Raw genomic sequence first — 20282 nt, 5'->3', positions numbered from 1 at the left:
TATTATGGATAGAGATGAATAATAACAATCATATTTCTTTTTTCTGACAGTCTTATGGATCTGGCTACCCAACAGATCGAAACCTTCAGCCAGATATTATTTCTACTGCAGTTATGTGTCTCCATTATGACCATCAGCTGCTCTATAATAGCCATTAATACTGACTTTTGTCACATAATGACTACAAGGAAGTATTCAAGCCTCTGGGGTTTGAGTTCAACGAGGCATCACTACATTTGGTTTTGGGTCAGTGAGTAAACAGTTTCAGACTTTGAGCATTCTGAAGGATGTATGATTTCTTACAGCTGATTTAGTTTTTTCTCTATAGATTTAGTTAGTGCACATATGTCTTATCTGTCGAAGTGCAAAGAAATTGGTTTATGTCAAGTATATGGATGAAGTGTCACAGCAAGCATCTGTCAGAATGTGCTTTTGTTTAGAAGCGTTCAGTGGAGAAGAGTTCAGTCATGAAGTGCTGAAATTTATCACAGCCATCTGTGCGCAGTTTAATTCCCAACAATATTGATGTGTACTACCTCTACCAAGGTCACAGAAGAGTTAAATATATTTTGTAGAACATTATTGTTCGTGAACCAGCCAGCTAGACCAACATTAACCATCATAAACTAACATAGGAACTCTGATTTATGCTTTCTTTATCCTTAAAAAATCTTTAACGTTATATTTAGTAGTGATGGATGCTCTCAAAGTCAAGCCAAAACGTTTCGGTGCTCTGAATAAAGCCATTCTTGGCTAAATTGTGCATCTTTGCAGTGTTTATCTTTGAATGCAGTCAGTCTTGGGTAACGGATCATCTTTTATTGTAAACAGGATCTAAATCTACATTCCTCCTATATAGTGCTGCGGGGTAAAGAGTCTTTGCAGACTATACTTTAATTGATTTGGATCTTTAGGAGTGCACAACAATACGCTTAAATCTTTCAAAGCTGCAGATGTTGTGATCCCCGCTGATTACCGGTAAGCAGATTAGAGCCCTGCCGAGCATGGCTGAATTACAGCAGGCGGAGATGAAGGGTGAGGGGCTTGGTATTAGACCATAGTGCTGACTTGGACAGGAAATGAGTGTATGTTGACCTAGAGACAAGATCTGGGTTCCAAGTTCAGGTAAGGCCAAGTTCTACAACCCAGAGAGGGATCTAGAGTACCTACAACATACTGATTTTTTTTGTGCTTTAGAAGATTTTTTTAAATTAAATTATTAAAATATACTTTATGCAATTATGTTCCTGATTTTAACAAAAACAGAGATAAAATAACGTAATAATCTTGGGAATAATTTTGGTTGTTAAGATTTTAATTATTTTTTTTGATTCATTTTAATTGAACAAATCATTAAGTAAATCCAACTCAATTGTATTATGTTATACCCATTGTAATTGGTCAAATTAAGTTTACTTATTTCTTTTTTGTTGAGACTACAGATCATTTTTGTAGATATAACTTAACATCTTGGCATTTGATCTGTAGTTCCCATCATACTTTGTATCTGACTGCAATAGGAGATTAATTTTCAAGATCAACAGTCATTTTAAGTGTTTTTCAGTAAAAAAGAAAGACTTGTTTTATCTTTGAGATTTAGGAGAGTTTTAGTTTGGGTTTTTGAGTCATTACCGTTGTTCAGAAGAGTGTTGCTTGTGCCTAGTCTGAGGAAGTCACGATAAGAGTCATGAAGTGTGTTATTTCTCTTTTTTGAGCAGTAACTGTGCTAATGCCAGAACACAGACCACTAGTCTCTTCTAACTTGACCATCTATGTTGTAAACAAAATAGTATATCTCAATATGTACGTAAGTGATCCTTGAAGTTTGAGTTAGACACATGTTTTTGTTCAGCGTATTTTTTTGTTGTGTAAGTAACATTTACTTGATATTTTAACAAAAACTAAACGCATTAAATAAGTTGAATTTACCTTATTCTGGTTAGTAAATTGTACTTGAATTATAGCAGCAAATTTTACTTAAAAAATGTTCCTGCAAATTGTTACGAGGATTTTATTAAGGAAATTCCACAAGTTCTTTTTTCCGTATTGCTTAGCTTTTATGTGAATCTGTAAGATGGCCCTTTTGATAGATGCATGTCAATATCTGACTTGCTTCTTGTAGACAGTAATGAGACAGAATGAAGACTTTTTCTGAATTGTTCTGCTTGTGCCTGTTAATCTGAAGTGTAAATTATTTGGGATATCCCATCGATTCATTTGGAGGATCTATTGACAGAAATGCAATTTAATAAACCTAACTATGTCTTGAGAAGTGTTTAATGGCCTTACATAATGAAGCATAATGTTTTTATTACCTTAGAATGAGATATTTCTATCTAAACACACCACGTGTCCCCTTACATGGAATTTGCCATGTTGTTTCTACAGTAACCCTTTACGGACAAACTGCTCTACAGAGTGCTTTTCGTAAATACTACTTTATCTCTTTCTGGAAAGAAACAAAAATGTGGCGACATCGTAGTGCTGTGTCAGCTGCCGTAGTGCTACGAAAGGAAGGGGGAGAAGTGGAGTTAGCCGTTGGTTGCATTTCTCAACCTCACCACTAGATGCCGCTAAATTTCATACACTGAACCTTTCATTGGGAAACGATGGGATTGGGCAACGACAATTAGAGATTAAATGTTTTAGCATGTCTCTTCCCTCGTCCTGGTACAATAGTTACTCTTTCCGTTAACATTGAGTTTGTCATTGTTTGGCATATGTGTAACTTCTGTGTGGATCCACCCTCTTATTAATTTCCCTTTTTGATGTACATTACTTATGGGACGGCTTCTGTTGACCTTGATCTGAAAATGTTTCATAAAACAGACCGTTCCACTGTTTGTAAGAGCTTAAGAGGGCGGCTTGATTGGATATGTACTGCAGGCTGGTGCAGTTTTCCCGGGTCAGGCATGACGGATTCAGAGACTGGCAGGGTCACGCTTGCGAAACATGTTGTGTAGCTCAGCAGTTCAAATTTATGAGGGAAGTACATATTTTACACAATATGAAAAGCTTTGTGTTAAAGGTATGAGATAAAGCTGACGAGTTTTACTTTAAGTTTAAAATTCTGTATGAGAAACTAATAAGGTTGATGCTTGATTTACCAACACCGTTAATATATTTTTAGATTAATAGAAGTATTATAAAATAGCTAGTGTATAGAAACTAGCACATATATTTAAATTTTTACACGCTCAGGAGGTAGAGAGACCTCATGCCCATTGGATGTCATGCGAGTTCATGTGTGTGACTGTCAAACTGTAGTTTCTTGACTACAGAAGAATTCTGTCTGTAAGAACCTTGTCTAAAAATTCCCAGTGTGTTTGTGGCTAATGCTGCCCTCTGCGTCACATGCTGTGTGCGTTTTTTGTTATTTCATTATTTTATTAAGCCAGTTAAAATCTGGTTTATGCAAAGTCAGACAAGAATTTGATGGATGGACGGAAGATATCTCGGCATGCTACATCCGTCCCTGTGGGACTTCAGAAGAGTGTGTCTTGACTTGTAATGTAATGAAATGTTTGTTTTAGGGCTGCTTTGATCACTCTACAAGAAAAACACTACATTATTACAAGGCTGAGCTTTTAACCTTTAAACGCATTACAAAAGGAAATGTGTGCTTTGCCGACCCATGCACCAGAAAAAAGCAATATATTTCCGAAAAAAAAAAAAATTTGCACTTATACCCTAAACACAATAAACAAAATACCAAACAAAATATTTGTTTTGTTGTTGAAAACAACATTATGAGAAAACCCCTCTGTTCTCTGTTGTATAGTATGCAAAAATGTCTAATACTTTCCCTCTCGTTGGCTTTAACTCTTTCTCTCTTGACACTGTCTTAAGGTCTTCTGTACTTTATTCCTGCTCAAACTAGGTCTTTTGTTCCTTTTCTTTACAATGCATTGCCTACTCAGAAGAGGCAGCATGTAGGTACCAAAACACAGCACACATGCCTTAACATGGCTGCATGATTCACTTGTTCTCTTTCTTTCTTTCTTCTCTTCTCTTTTTCTCTCGATTTGATTTTTCTTTCACAGAGTATTCATCTGACATGAGAAATTATGTGCTAACATTTTTGTGTAATCTTTTTCACAATTCTGCTCATGTTTATTTATTTGTGTATTGAACGTGCACTTGCAGTATGCTTTTCTTGTCAGTGTTATCATTAATATATATTTTTTCCTTTAATGGAATAACCAACCATTTTGCTGATATTTCTACTGATTATTCTTCTGTTAGTCTCTTACATTAAGCCATACTGTACAATTTGATATTTTTCATTTCTCCATATTTGTCTGACATTTTCTTTCACCGCACTGTTGGACCGTCTTGTTCATCTATTGTTTTATTTTCTCTCTCTACTTCCTCTGTTTCTCTCACTTGCGCCTTTGTGTCGCTGCATGGTGTTTTTTTTATCACAGGTGCAAACATTGTAATGAGAATATAATCTCTACCTTTCTCTCTCTCCCTCTCTCTCTACCTGTATCTTTGTATGTCTCTCTTCCTCAAGGGGATGTGCTTTTTCAGATGGCCGAGGTTCACAGACAGATCCAAATGCAGCTTGAGGATATGGTGGGTAATACGCTGATTGTACCAAACTTTTGTTTTCTCATTACGTTTTCTTACAAACTCATTTTCCTACTCATGTTGCGTCAGAGGAAATGGAAGGGTGTGACATAAAAAATGTCAATTGCTTCCATGTATACAATGAGAACAATAGTTTACGGTCACATGTGTAAACAGTCATAGCATAGACCTTCCTGTACTCATGGCTATAGATGCTAAAACAAGTTATATCGCTGCAGTCTTTCTGAAACCTTGTATCTCCATATTTTGTGATTGTAATTTTGCCATAAATCATTATTATTATAATCACCCTTTATGTTTGTCATTTGGTTTTGCAAATATCTAACCAACAAAGTGTTCAAAAGTTCTTGTCAACTTTTTGAAAACACTGTATTTATTCATTTACAAAGTACAGTGTTATTTCTACTTCCGGAAAAAGCAAATTCGGACATTCCAAGGTTTCAGAAGGACAACAAGGACATTTGAGTCTCTCACCATGAATATCTGTAATTGGGTAAATGATGATAATTGGTGTGTTTTTATATTAAAATAAATTATTTTTGTACAGCTGAAATCATTCCACAATGAATTACTCACTGAACTGGAGAAAAAAGTCGAATTGGATGTGCGCTACCTGAATGTAAGTGTAAACGCAAATACAAATACACAAAGGTTCACCAACATAGCTTGCATGAGAAAAAAAACATTCAGAAGCTAAATGATATGACATCCGAATTACAGTTTACAAGATCAACGCTCAATCTGAGATGGCATCTTAGTAGGGATTCTAACAGGGTTGTTTGCAAATGCATAAGATTGACTCTCAAGCTTTGTAGGTTCACGTACGGCTCTGCAACTTGGCGAGGAATCAAAGCCGAATTTATCCTGTGACTCATTACCAGCGTTGACAGAAACAATTAACCACGCGCCCGTGGTTCTCAGGGAGAAAAAATGGAAAAATAAACGGTGTTAGGATCAGTCAAACGTAGCAGAAGGTTTTGGCAGCGGTGAGGATCTGAAACACAAAGAATCTGTGAAGCAAAGAATTCTGAGAAGACACTAAGTTTGAGGACAATGAAGTTACTGATTGGGCTGACTCAGCCAAATTCCCATTAGCATAGAAAACAAGACGAACTCTCGGTTCTTTGGAGTCTGTGTTCTGGGCAGTTAAGCTTTAAGAAACAATTGACTCTCAATAGCTGCGCTAAACATTCCTTCTGGGAGTTTTCATAGCTCAGGGTGTGAGGAGAATGAGTTGTCAAGGATACTTTAAGAGAGCCTCAGCTCATATTGGTTGGCCTTTATCTACCCCAGGTCTTTGTGGAACAGATGCATGCCAAAAATATCCAAGATACAACCATTAAAATCCCTCATTTTGGATGTTCTAGTTAGTTCTTGTTTGCAATAAGAGCTGTGTTATTGTGTCGACAGGCCGCTCTGAAGAAATATCAGATGGAACACAAGAGTAAAGGAGAGAGTCTGGAGAAGTGCCAGGCCGAGCTGAAGAAGCTGCGAAGGAAGAGTCAGGGCAGCAAGAACCCATCCAAGTACGGAGACAAGGAGATGCAGGTGAGTTAGCGCTGCTCTTTAGATTTCAATGGAAAAGAGGTTTATTTCTACTACTTGAAATATAAAGAACACTTGGGTTAGTTCACCCAAATAGGAAAATCCTGTCATCATTTACTCACCCACATATCGTTCCAGAATTTTCTGTTTGGGCGAACTGTTCTCGAAATGGCAGTAGTTGCAGGCATTTGATATGTGTTGCAGTATATAAAAGCGTGACTCTAAATGAGACTTCCCGCTGGGTTGTAATATCATGGGATTGTAAAGTTGTATAAATCCCACTCGTTCTCTTCACAATTTAAATATACACCTTCAAAGACACTTGAGAGAATATGACAAAATGAAACAAGATGGAACATGTTAAAATGTACCAAAATGTGTGATCTCACACTTGCAGGCTACATTGATGATGTCATTCATCAGATTGTCATAGTTTTATTAGTGGCGCATGCAAAGTCAAGCATCACGATTAGTGTAGCTTATAATTATGGTTACAGGCCAACCGTACCCTAGTGCCCACAGTGCCCTAGCAACTACTAGATTGCAATTTTTTTATGAATTATTTATTTTAATTATTTATATGGACTCCATACGAATAAGCAGTGAATAATTAAAATTCAGTTCATAAAAATGTGCTGTAGAAAGTTATACAGCTGCGGAAAAAATTAAGAATTCAAATTTTAGATGTACAGTAGTATTGTGGCCGTTCCAGTCAAGTGTCTGTTGATTTTCAACAAAATCAAACCTCAGGAGTGACATAAAGTCATCCAACAGCAAAGTGAAAGACTGACAGCATGACAAGACACATGACAACTATGACATAACTATGATAAAAATTAAAAACTTTTTTTTTACTTTTCCTAAATACATGTACAAATATAGTACATGTAGTTCATTGAATGAAACCAAAAGGAAAATCATCTAAACACATACTAATAAATAATAAAATTAAAAAAAAGAGATTGGTCTCAAGATTAATAAAAAAATATTGGAAATTTTTCCCATGGCTACATATTGATATATATAATAATAGTGCAGCCAGAATATCTTAACAGCAGCATAGCAAAGATAATGGCGAGTTTCACATGGGCAAGCAACACATTTCTCACATTACGGACCTGTATTTCAAATAAAGGTATATATGTGTTTTTGCATAGCACTCAGACAACAAAGTCTTCCGGGTTAAGTCTGGCTGAAGCCCTTTTCCACAATATTGTGCTTGTTTTGTATGGGCTTCATTATTCTCACTGTCCTTGCGCTTTCGTTCACCGAGACCTTGTTTCACGGGGGTTGAATTGTCGGAGGCCGTTTGTTTTGAACGTACGCCTCTCACTACCATCGTCACCAGGTGTGAGGTCGGAGGGAAGTGGGAGTATTTTGCTTCAGGCTGACATAAGGTCAGTTCACAATATGAGCAGTAGGTGCGCTCCTCGTAATGGCGTGGGAACTGTTGTGGGCTCTGTTTGCTTCGTGGACGCACTCCACAGGTGTACTTCAGAAGAAGAGAAGTTGAGTGGCTTGTTAAAGTACATGGAACATAATAACAGAATGATGCGAATGCTATTCTGTTCATTCTCTTTTATTCTTTCTGCTTTTAGTTCAGACTTTTAACCGGACGTAACACACACAGTTTCTGCCAATCTCTTTCCATGTTCGAAAAAAACGTGCCAGAACCTATACGAACGCTGGGGGAGTATATCGAGCGCAGAAATACTATCTCATACGTCCATAGGTTATACAAAACTATGTATTCAGAGGTGAATAAAGACCTTATATGATGAAGTGTTATGTTTTTTTACCATATACCGTGTCTACACCGGATGCGGCACGACGCGACGAGACAATATAACGATTTAGAACCGATTGTAAGAAAACAATTTGTCAACACCAGACCCGGCGCGATGCGTCTGGTGTAGACATGGTGTTAGAATGAGCTATTTCTATCTACATACACCGTGTGTTCCCTAACATGGAATTCACCATGTTGTTTCTACAGTAGCCCTAAATGGACAAACTTCTCTACAAGAACGCGTTTCGTAAATACGTTTTCTACTTCGGCAAAGAAGTTAAAATGTGTTGAGATCTTAGTCCTGTGTCAGTTACGGTAGTGCTTCAAAAGGGAAGGGGAGTGAGCCGTTGGTTGCAATTCACAAACCCGACTGCTAGATGCCGCTAAATTTCATACACCCCGCCTTTAAAGGCTCCTTTTGAATGTTTCTCTTCCACTTGGGGCAGCATTTCAGAACCGAGACATGCTTAAGCATTTCGTTTTTTTATTGAACTTTTGTCTATCTCGTGCACATTTTCACATTATAGTTTGTAGTTTTTATGTTGCTAATATAAGAATGTGCAGTATTGTTTTTGTTAGTGGTGGAGCCCGTGGAAATGTTGATTGTCTATTGAAAATTCAATTTACTCTCCTTATTGGGTCACCGAAAGAAATCCTTATTGTTGAGCTGGTTGATTTATGAACTAGGGCAATTGTTTAAAACCGAAGTACATTTTTAAATCAAAAGGAAATCGCAGGTTCATTATAAGTCTTGCTTGTGACACACAGCTCTATGTGGCGCAGGGATTTGGAAAGGTTTCCAAAACTCGATATTCTGAGCTGCAAGCAGTTTCATCTCACGCTCCCCAAGGATTCTTTGCAGTTTACTAGGTGTGAAAGCTATGGTTTACCTTAGAGAAATCACATGGTGACATTTTGTGTGTGTGTGTGCGTGTCTGTGTGTGCATCTAAAACCCTTCTCAGCCTCTCATAGACTGTTTTATACCCTGTCCTTTGTCACCTGCCCCTCTTCAACGAAAGCTATTTTTCAATTCTAGGTTTTGTCAATTATTCATAGGTGTGTGTGTCTCTGTGTGTTTACATGTATGTTAATGCCATTTAGCAGCTCAGTACGAGCCGTGGATGAATTTTACATGTGGGTCCCATGGTCCCACCCCTGCGTCATGCTGAGGCGGGCTTTTTTTCAGAGAATACATGAGCAGAATGCTGTTTGTGTCCTTATATATATATATATATATATATATATAAGCAAGAAATATATCAAATCAATTAGATTTTATTTCTGCAGCGCTTTTCACAATGTTGCAAAACAGCTGTTAAGAAGACATTTAGTACAAAACAGATACAGAAAAAAAGGATTAAACATAATACACTGTTCCAATACATCTCTATGATTACTAAGAAATACACGTCTGTTCCAGCTCCCTGCAGGATGTATGCCAGTATTAATACCGTGACAAATGTAATGCAGTCGATTTCCCTTCTTTCCTAGAGGAGTTGTAATGCATAGAAATGATGCTGAACTGCAATCCTATCCTGCATTCATAATTCAACTCATGCTCAAATGAGGGCACGCACGGGGTAGGCAGATTGATTTGGACCGGACCGTCATTTATAATTTTTTGTGTGTAGTAGCGTCGGGACTCATGTTACATCATCTTTGTGTGCGTGCATGTGTGTGTGTAGGTATTTCCCTCGTGTACTTTCAACGAAGGGACATTGTGCAAAAGATTTGATCTGAATTTGATATCTAATCCCATTCAGCCTATACGTGATCTGGGAGTCATAAAGCTACATACATACTGTACCCAGCATACAAAGACATCCAATCTAGTGGCACCAATAGATGTTTACCAGCTGTGTAAATCAGTAGTTTACAGTTTTTGAAAGATGGTGTTTATGTGTTGTTTGCTTGTGTAGGATCATTTCAACCACTTTGACCAAATGTGGTACTTAACATCATATAAACAGCCTATCATTACCTGATACACCGATCATTAATACACATTTTTGCTAGTTGATTTTGCGTGTGTGGTGCAAAATTGCCTCTGTGATGTTAATAATAATAATAATAATTAGTTACATTTATATCGTTACAAATATATGTATTTTTATATATTTTTGGACACTCAAAGCGCTTTTACATGGAAGGGGTGAATCTCCTCAACCACCACCAATGTGCAGCATCCACCTGGGTGTTAAATAAAGCCCAGTACACCATTATCTGACAGAAGTGATATTGACTTTCGTATATGATGTTTGAAATAAATAGTTGGAAAACAAATAGTTAACATTCATTCAGCGGCATCTGTCACCTTGTTTAAGCTTAGACCAACCAGCTAAACCAATCGAAGACCATATTAAACCGTCTTAGACCATTTTTGCTTTTATATTCAGCACTTTTTCTAGGTTTGCAGTTGTATAAGAACACTCATTGGACGTTTTTATCTTAATGCATGACTGTACATGTAACTGTCCTCAATGACTCACACGCTGAAGGAATATTTAATGTGAGCAGAAAAGTGGTCTTGACCCCAGGTCATTAATTACAAAGCGCATACGGCTGTCATTAACCAGAGAAAGGGGATTCTTTCATCCATTAGCCCATAAAAACTGCAGTGTACACTCAGATACATAACTACAAATTTAAACTTAAATGTCGCCGAAAAATGCTGTTGTTTTCAACCCACAATCCTAGGTTTGCTTCCATTTTAACCGTCTGGGTTTGACCATATTTTACCCAAACTTGGGTTGAAACAACCCTGCATTTTTTCAGATTTGTATATTCATACATCACTATCGGAGCCATGGAGAGAGAGAGAGAGTGGCGTCTTCTCCGTTGACTCCAATGGAACAGTTTTCTCACAGTTTCAATAGTTCCCGGAAGTAGTAGCACATGGAGCTGTGACTAAACAGACCAACTGAGGTAAATTTCTATCCCAGTTTAAGACAAGAACCATTTAATGAATAAAAAAATGAATGAAATAAAGCATTTAAAGAGAAAAAATAACTTCCAGGAACTATTTGAAGGCTCCATGAATCACGTGACGCTCCAGCGTTTTGGACTTCCATTGGCAGAACTCTCTCTCTCAAAGGCTCTGATCACTATGAGCCCATGACACCTTTTACATAATAAGATGACCTTTTCTAACCTTAGGCTAAAAATATACTCGCTAACAGTGATCACGGTTTTGTTCATTTGCACTTGGTTGGAAGGTACCAAAAGAACGCACTGTGATATGAGCACAGGTTGTGTAAACATTGTGTTTGTGTTTTGTTGGATCACACCTCGTCCTGGCAAGGTATATGTTCATGTTTAAAGATGTTTTGGCAGGAGTTTGGTCTCTATTGAGGCAGTATCCTGGGCAATGTCAAAAACATCAAATTGTTTACCTGAAAAAGTAGAAAAGCATCGTTCAATGCTACTTCTATCCGACTTTTGTGCTTTTATTTTAATGAATCTCTGGTTTGAGACTTGGGTTTTCAAATCAAACCAAACAGGCGTGTTGAGTTTCTGAGCTTTGCGTGGACCACTGCATGAATCATTTAGCTTCATTTGCCATCATACAATTCGACAGCAAGCTTATGTGTTTGCCATCCAAAAGTGCGGTTTCTTTAAGCATGGCCTCCTGACTGGTGCATGGTTTGTTGTTTTCTGTGTCTGCTTCACGCCACCTTCCTGTCCCCAGTACGTCGAGACCATCAGCAGCAAACAAAATGAGCTGGAAAACTACATCGCAGAGAACTACAAGACTGTCATGTCTGAGGAAAGAAGGAGGTATTGCTTCCTCGTTGCCCGTCAGTGCGCCGTGGCCAAAAGTAGCAGCTCTTACCACACCAAGGTAAGAGTCCAAGTCATGTGTCGAAAAACATCTGGGTTCCAGAAACACTGAAATGTAAAGTTAAACATTGAAGGTATACATTTAAATGTGGACAACATGAAATCTAATGTCTAAAATGTGACAATTCTTGCTGAAATGTTTATATCTGTGAATTTTGATTGGATCATTTGGTCAGTGGAATAGATCAAATCATTCAGCCCATCATTGGTTATGTCAGAATTTGCTAATGTTATTGACCTTTTATCAAAGAATTTGGCTTTCATGTTGTCTTTATAGTCATGTAGTCTAAACATGAAACAGATCATATATACGATATTCCAATAATACATAATATTCATTTGACTCATATTTTGCCAATCAAATGACACACCTGGACAAATCCAGATTTTGTGCTCAGTTGTTTCTGCCCCAAATTCCATTTTTTCATACGTTCATGTCATTTTACCGCCATCACGTTGATCTTTCATCACGCTTGCTATTGAATGTGCTGCATCTGGAAATGCTGTTTTATGGGTGAAAACAGTTATTGTTCAAACTCCAAATTTTGTTTTGTTCTGTAACATGATTTATAATGAAACATTCACATCAATTTTGAGGTTTGTGCTGCACAGATATTATACAGCAGAGAATATTTATTAATCTGCAATGAGGAAATAAAGCAGAGATTCACCAGTGATGTTCGGTGGATTCACCAGCACGTCAAAGAACACCAGTCATTCCCAAGTAGGCGAGTTTGTGTTCTGTGACGCCCACGCTTAAGAGCTGGTGATAGACGGAGCGTTGGCAAGAGAAGGGAGGGCCGGGCAGGCAGAGAGTGGCCCACTTTTACAGGAACAGACTGTTCAGACCATAATCGCTGTTTGCGTGGATGCGTGTAGGAAGACCTTGAAGAAATTTCTCAGCGCACGAGTGGAAACACTTTTGGATGTCGAAAGAGGAATTTCTTCACCGTGTAAATTGCATTAGATAACAACATTTTCACCTACGTTAGGCTCTTATCATGTGATCACGCCGCTTGCCTTATGAGAACAAAATAATGTGAAATAAACAGACCATCTGCCAGAGTTTGTCATGGCGGGATGTTCACACAACCTCCCATGCAAGTCACGCAAATCAACAGTTCATCTAACTTACAAGTGAGGTTGGAAGGAACAAAGAGAACATAAAGACATTCTCTAACACATTCAAATAGAGATGTGAGAATGTAGGATCGGGAAAAAAGACCTCAATGTTAACCTTATACTGTAAATGTATAAGGGGCGTTTTATGGGTTTGCTGATATAATGGGAATTCTTTAGTACAGCGTCTAGATTGCAATTATGTGAAAAGACAGCAAGTAGTCATTTAGATGCTTTTATCCTAAATGAAAGTACCCTTATTACAGGAGCTATTCCCCTGCGAAAGCCAGGTGTTAAGCATCATGCTCTAGGGCACAATGGTGATGGCTCATGTCTCGCTCTATATGGAGATTAAACCAGTAGGTCTGATGTTCTGGGTAATAGTCCTCCAGAACATGGTGATCAATCATTGAAGTAACATTTCTTAAAACATAAGAATGAAAAATGTTAATCCTTACTCCAATGTCACTCAAAACCATTACACTGTATCTACACCGGACGTGACAGACGCAACACAATCCAGTGTGGACAAAAAGTATAATGGGTTCTAATCATTTCTAATGTCTTTTGTCGTGTTGGGCAGGTCGTGTGCGGGGTAGACACGGTGTTAGAGTTCGTAGAACGCAAAAAAGTTGACAGAATGTTTTACGGGAATAACAAATACATTTTACTGGATACTGCCATTATTTCATTTAAAGGTACAATGCGTGATATTTTGGAGGAGCTATTTACAAGAATGCAATATCCATAACTATGTCTTCAGAGGTGTATAAATACCTTACATATTGAAGCGTTATGTTTTTATTATCTTAGAATGAGCTATTTCCTTTGGTTACTGAAATTTTACTCAATCACAAGTAAAAGTACTGGTGTTAAAAAAGTAATTGAGTAAAAGCAAAAATAACTCTTCTCAAAAACTACTCCGAGTACTAGTTACTCGTCACTTTTTTGGCAGTGTTATTTAATGAATAAAGAATAATTATTAATAATCAAATTTGGAGATTAATATAGAAAATAGCTACTTATAACAAAACACATCTTAACCATACTGATAAAGCTTATAACTGGATACAACTAAGACAAAATAACCATTCAATGTGCTGTTCTGTCTGTCTATCATGAGCTCAGTTTTCCAGTTAAAACCATTTATGCACTTCCAACATTGTTCAATCATGTGTAGTGGGCCCCACAATGCAGATATTAATGAATAAGAGCCCATAAAAAACATTTGTAACCTAAATTGCATTGGATTAGCATTAACAGTCATATCTGTAGGATATGTAGGATTTGAGGAGCTGGCTGATCAATTAATCAACCTCATGCCATCCAAGATGTATGTGACATTATTTCTTAGGTAGAACAATAAAGATTTTTACCTGGAGTTGTCGTCCATGGTTTTTCATATAAAAGTTCAAAATACAGCCCTGCGGCTTATTTCGATGTTATGATGTGTTATTTAAGCGAATCGATCGAACTGTGCAATAAACTGAACATTAATTTCAACATTATAACTGGTAATGCACAGTTTGCGAAACTGCTTCACATGCGTCCAATCGCATATGTCCCCTTCTCTTTAAAAAAGGGCAGAGCACTTGATGTAGAGACTTTGGAAAGAGATGGACAATTTTATGTAATGATATAGCCGGATGAAACTTGGCAAACGGAGTGATACAGGAACTCAATATTTCTCCATATCTCAGACGACCCTTCTATTGTGTACCTTTCTCGCATTGACTTTCAGGTGTCCAAACCCACCGTTTGATACGCGTCCTGCCTGCTGCTCACGTTAGTCCTCCTCCATGATTAAACTAAATTGGCGGCAGATGTATTTTAATCTATGTGATGCAAGTTTTCTACGTGCGATTGGAGTGGACGGGGTATAAGTACCCATACAGCACAACAAAAATTAAAACTGTGACGACATCTTAGTCCTGTGTGAGCCACCGTAGTGCTTCGAAAATGAGGGGAGAGCTGTGGAGTGAGCTGTTGTTTGCAATTCGTAAACTCACCTCTAGAGCCCACTAAATTTCACACTCTGGACCTTTAAAAATATGCCAATAGATATGCATATATCGCACTGTTATTGTGATTTCTGTCGGCTATGATATAGAGAAATCTGATATTGTGATGTTTTGTACACATACAGACTGTTATAGCATTCTGTATATCTATACATTTTTAGAACGCAATCAAAACACCGGTAGTGTTTTTGCCTCTGTGAACCCAATGAGGTCGTGATGGAGTCTGCAGGTGTTCGGACTGGCAACCGGGTGATAATTGCTTTCGCTTGGTGGTGTGTGGTCGTGACTTAGAAGAAGACTATGGGGGTCTGTACTGAGCCGTGCTGGCTGGTACAAACAGAGACTGTGGCGGTATTATGACTAAAGAAGGGGAGAAGATGGAAAGCAGATATTAAAGCTAAGATGGTCAGACTGTTCAGTGTCCACAAAAGCTGGATTCCAAGTATATGACATCTGGAAAAATCTAGAATAGTACACAATAAAATGTCGTAATTTAGTCATTTCAAGCTCTTTTGCAGTTTTGTGGAGTACAAAAAGATAAAAGACACAGCTGTCTTGTAATTGTACAGAATTTTACTGTTATCTATTTTTGCAGGTTTTTCATGTATGAAGTCCAAAAATGGTAATTTCACAATAAGTTTTTATTCACAGACTTTTCACATATTTTTGAAATACGGTCAAAACCCGTTAAAGTAAAAGAAAAAGACCACAAATTTAGAAGAAAAAACGGGGAAAATTGTAAAATAAATTTTGGACTGGATTTTTTTACAGTGAGGAAAAATGTGAATCTATTGGAAACAATTGAGCAATAAATTTTATCAATGCATGTTATTACTGAATTTGAGTTACACTTATAAAGAGAACTGTAAACATCCGTAAACTGCTAAACAGAGGATTAAAAATCCAGAAACCAAAAATAGTCACACATCATGTGCTCTACATTCTGTGGTCTCTAGGCGTCCTCATCTCTCTATAACAGCTGCTGGTTGTAGAGTTAAGCCGAGCTCACTGTCTGTGCACAGGGCAAAGTAATGAGGCTATTTCAAGCTTCAGGATACAGGGAATGGAGGTTGTCATGATGGAAGGGGACGTTTTAGAGCTTCAGGGGACCAGATGGTGAGAGGCCATCATTTTACTGTATAACACTTAATTGCGCTTCCTCTGTCTGTCAGTCCATCATTGAAAAGCTTAAACCCTGAAATCCCAGGAACTGAAGTTTTTCAAACAGATAGAGTCTGTATTTGTTATTATCCCCAATAGCCTACATGGAGTTGCTGTTCCAGGCGCGTAATGTTCGGGTCATCCATACTGGGCCCTAAAACTAGTCTGTTTGTTTGTTTTTAGGGCAGAGATCTGCTAACACAAAAAATACCTTTGTGGCAACAAGCGTGCGCTGACCCAAATAAACTCCCGGAGCGGGCGATGCTGCTGGCCCAGCGGATGGGATCTGGAGCAATGGGAGCCAGCTCTCACCACACCTACAAATCTACCCTGTCAATCTCAGACCCCATCCCCGGGGCCAAGCCACTTCCCGTGCCACCTGAACTCGCCGCTCTCATGGGGAACCAACATACGGTGAGTTGCACCTCTTTTGATAAGAATCTCCCTGTTAGCGAAGCTTCCGATAAGTGTCCAGTTTGACTCGAAAAGAAGTTGCAGAATGTAACGAATTGTTGAGCAATAGTGAGCTTGAAATGTAATAGTTTCAGCTAGAAGATTTGTAAATAGTAACATTAATGAAGTGTGTAATTAAGTCTTGAGGCTGTTTGTGTGTGTGTGTGTGTTTGTGGGGGGGGCAAGCTCAGTATAAATGGGTATTGTCATTAAATCGAGTTTACTAATGACCACATTGTGAAATATTCGGAAACCTGTAGGCATTCACACTTACAACTCCCTTTAATTTATTTCTACGAAAGTAAAATTACAACTAGGAGTTTTTAAAAACATAAAAATGATTCTTCCAGAGGATGATGGGAGCAGAAGGTGTCCCCATAAAAAACGGCACAGCAGGGGTACATGGGGGAGACGACTACCAACGTTGGATGGAAACTAGAGCCTCACAAGAGAAACCGTCACCGGCGACCCACAGACACGGCGCTGAGACCTTCTCCAACACCCTGCCTGTCCGCAAGGTTGCTCCCGTAAAGCCCAAGAACACGCTGGGTAAGACATATAATAGCAACTCGCTTCAAAACCTTCATGCAAGAGGCAAATATTTCTGTGATCCTGTTAAGATGAATGCCATCGAATTCAGTTCATTTATTTCTAGTCTATATATTTCTATACATTTATTTCTATAGTGCTTTCCACAATTTCATAATGTATATTTTAAAATAAAATGTCCATAAGACCAAGAACAGTTGTTGACAAATACATAAAATTGAAACCTTTCTAAGAAATGGTCAGGCATCAGAAAAACCACTGTCATTTCTTCTTAATTTACTGTTTTTACTGTACATCAATATTTTCTGAAAAGTATTTAAAAAAGATGTATCAAAGACATTAATATTGAGACTTTAAGACATCAAATGTCAGATTCAGAGGTGTTATGTGTTTCAAAACTCAGGAAGTCTCCACAACTCTAATACAAGACTTTAAAAGGCTCATCCTCGCATGCAAAGGTTATTTGAAGCTGTCGTCTGTATTCATAAATGTGTCAGTGTCTGTGCACCCGTGTGCCCATCTGTCTCCCTCTCTATCTCCTTCAAAGAGAAGCGAGTATTCTTCACTGCCTGGACAATAACAGGCCAAACGCTGCTGAAATGAAAACAGGCCAGGGCGGATGGGAATAGAGAGGACAGCTTTAAAAATGGATGAAAAATAGGTGAAGGGTATAGTTCTCTCTTTAAGGGAAGTCGAGAATTCAAGCTGATTTCAGTGTCATACTTCGCCAGGTTTTGATGGACTTTTAAAGCCGTTCCAAAACCTAGTGACCTAAGGCAGCATCCTAACTAAACCGAAACCCAATACGCGAATGATTTATAACACAGCCAGCCATATAAATAATAACACACCCTGAATAACACACACTTACCTCAAAATAGGTCCCAGCAGAGTTGAACCTTAAACTAACAACGTTATTTTCTAATAAGCTCAAAACACACAATTTGAATGGCCTCGTGCTCAGTACTAACCTCAGATCTTTGACTCTGGACCCCAGCGGAGACACAGACCCTGCCCAGGTCCAGCTCAATGGCTGCTGGTCTAGAGAGAAACGGCCGGACGCGTGTTCAGGCCCTCTTCTCCCACGCCGCGGGAGACAACAGCACCCTCCTCAGTTTCACAGAAGGAGACATCATCACGTTGCTGGTACCTGAAGCCCGAGACGGCTGGCACTACGGCGAGAATGAGAAAAACAGAATGTAAGTACTCAAGGTTTCAATATAATCAACGCACTTTTAAATGATTTTGCTCTTTTGTCAGTAAGCATTCACCGAAAACATCACCAGAACAGTTTAGAAACCAACATACTAGCAACAACCTGCCATTGTGGTGGACACTTTTGCTTCTCAAAGCCATTTTATTTTGAACATGTAAAGTCTCCGTCTTAGCGTTTAAGTGGCGTTTGCACAGAAATGCACAATTTTTGATGGATGGATGGATGATGGTTTCGAAAGAGAATTCATGGCACAGTTTTCATTGTGTAACATCTGTTCTGTCAGGCGAGGCTGGTTCCCGTTCTCCTACACCCGCGTGATACCCGAACCAGACACTAATAAACTCCACGTCAGGTGAGTCTGAAAATCAACGAGTTTACAAAAGCCATTTTAGAGCCTTAATGACATTTAGTTTATCATATGAAGTGTAGTTTAAGAAGAACATGTGTGTTTGTAGTTTGCAGCAAAGTCGGAGCAGCAGCACAGGAAATCTCCTGGAGAGAGAGATGGCTTTACCCACACCTGACTACGGCATGCCCACCCGCTTCCTCACACAGCCACAGAACACACAACAAAGCCGACAGAGACCCTACAGCGTGACAATGCCCGGATTCTCACAGGTAAACTATGCGCAGAACAAATACCCGGACAAATGTATGCAGATAAGTCGAGATTTACCAAAGTGTTTTACTCCGCTTTCGTATCTGGGCGCAGGCTGAAATATAGCCCGACGACAGTTCGATTAGAGAAGCCTGAGCTCAAGCTACAGAAAGCATTTCAGGACATTCTGAATTAGGATCGGTCCTTCAGTGTGTGTGTGCTATTTTAGCTGGCACTGCCGAGATTAAAAAAGATCTTTCCTGTTTGATTAAACTTCCTTATAAGAGGCCATTCTGAGACACCAATTAGAGGAGGAATCGAGAGACGAAACTAAAATGATGTTAGGTTTATTTTGTGATTTAACGCAGTGACATTTAAATATATACGTTTAAATAGAAGTGTCACTGTATAGATATCAAAATATCATGCAGGTGGAAACACACTGGCATAGATTTAAAAGGTAGGGAGTCAATAATACACGCAACTCTCATCAAAACTTCTTGACCCCCTTCCAAGTGCTTTAAAAATGAATCATTGAAAATGTAGACTGTTGTGTTTGTCTCAGGTTAAGATTTCATTGGCTTATCATAGCTCTTGTTTGGTGTGCACTCAATGACCCCCTTTTACACATTTGTTAGTGTTCTCTTACTGTCATCTGCTGGCCATAGGAAGAAAAGTCGATCGCTAAAAGATTTTCTCTCTTTCTTGACAGCAAGGGTTAGAAAACTACGAATCCCGATTCCAAACAAGGTAAGACTTGATTTATGTATGAATTTTATTCCCCCTGAACAGTGACACAATGTGGAGGAAAAAAACACGTGTTTATAATTTCTCTTATGTTGTTTTGTTTGAATTATTCCTCTCTGGTTTTGTTTACATTTAAAATGCCACATCAATATCTGAATCATGGCGATTTTGGCAAGCAAAAGTCTCCTTTGCTTGACCCGCAGATGGATCAGACGAACATAGCAGATGTTTCTGAAGGTCTAGCCCGAACGTAAGGTGGGCGGGTGACCACACAGGGCACCTAAACCCATGTTGAACAAAACCTCTCAGATTGTTTAAATGGGTTTCATAAACCTCGCAAATAATTGAATCGACTATCCTGGTCATTTCCCATAGAGAGACATTTTGTGAACTTTATTGATATAATCAGTTTTCTGTCTCCGATCAGATTGTAGAACGTGCAAGATCACTATAATTAAAACAAAAAGTGAACAAATCTCTTTAGGTCATCTATGGGAAAATTTCCTAGCATCACATCTTACTCCAAATTTCCTAGCATCACAAAAATTGAAAGTAACAGAGAAACCATGAGTTTCCATTTCGTTCTTGCTTTGGCTGTCCATTTGTTTGTGTAAGTCTTTAAGTCTCTACCGTGTCCTATTTTAGTCACA

At 38.5% G+C, this 20282-nt stretch overlaps 1 protein-coding gene across 5 annotated transcripts in view; it reads left to right on the top strand.

The window, feature by feature from the left end:
- The window catches only part of baiap2b (BAR/IMD domain containing adaptor protein 2b), a 47245-nt gene that overhangs the window by 20541 nt on the left and 6422 nt on the right, over nucleotides 1-20282 (top strand). For 3 of the 5 annotated variants that reach the window (XM_056771313.1, XM_056771314.1, XM_056771312.1), the window contains 10 exons: nucleotides 4517-4578; nucleotides 5141-5212; nucleotides 6004-6141; nucleotides 11617-11769; nucleotides 16253-16483; nucleotides 16873-17071; nucleotides 18069-18270; nucleotides 18571-18639; nucleotides 18743-18905; nucleotides 19598-19635. In XM_056771313.1, the coding sequence (XP_056627291.1) occupies nucleotides 4517-4578; nucleotides 5141-5212; nucleotides 6004-6141; nucleotides 11617-11769; nucleotides 16253-16483; nucleotides 16873-17071; nucleotides 18069-18270; nucleotides 18571-18639; nucleotides 18743-18905; nucleotides 19598-19635 (1327 nt within the window). Of the gene's footprint in view, nucleotides 1-3908; nucleotides 3933-4516; nucleotides 4579-5140; nucleotides 5213-6003; nucleotides 6142-11616; nucleotides 11770-16252; nucleotides 16484-16872; nucleotides 17072-18068; nucleotides 18271-18570; nucleotides 18640-18742; nucleotides 18906-19597; nucleotides 19636-20282 lie in introns of those variants that run through there. The other 2 variants (XM_056771316.1, XM_056771315.1) reach the window with 2 other exon arrangements.

The sequence above is a fragment of the Triplophysa dalaica genome, chromosome 17 (genome assembly GCF_015846415.1).
Source record: "Triplophysa dalaica isolate WHDGS20190420 chromosome 17, ASM1584641v1, whole genome shotgun sequence".
Taxonomy (NCBI): domain Eukaryota; kingdom Metazoa; phylum Chordata; class Actinopteri; order Cypriniformes; family Nemacheilidae; genus Triplophysa; species Triplophysa dalaica.
This window is presented reverse-complemented; position numbering and strand designations above follow the sequence as displayed.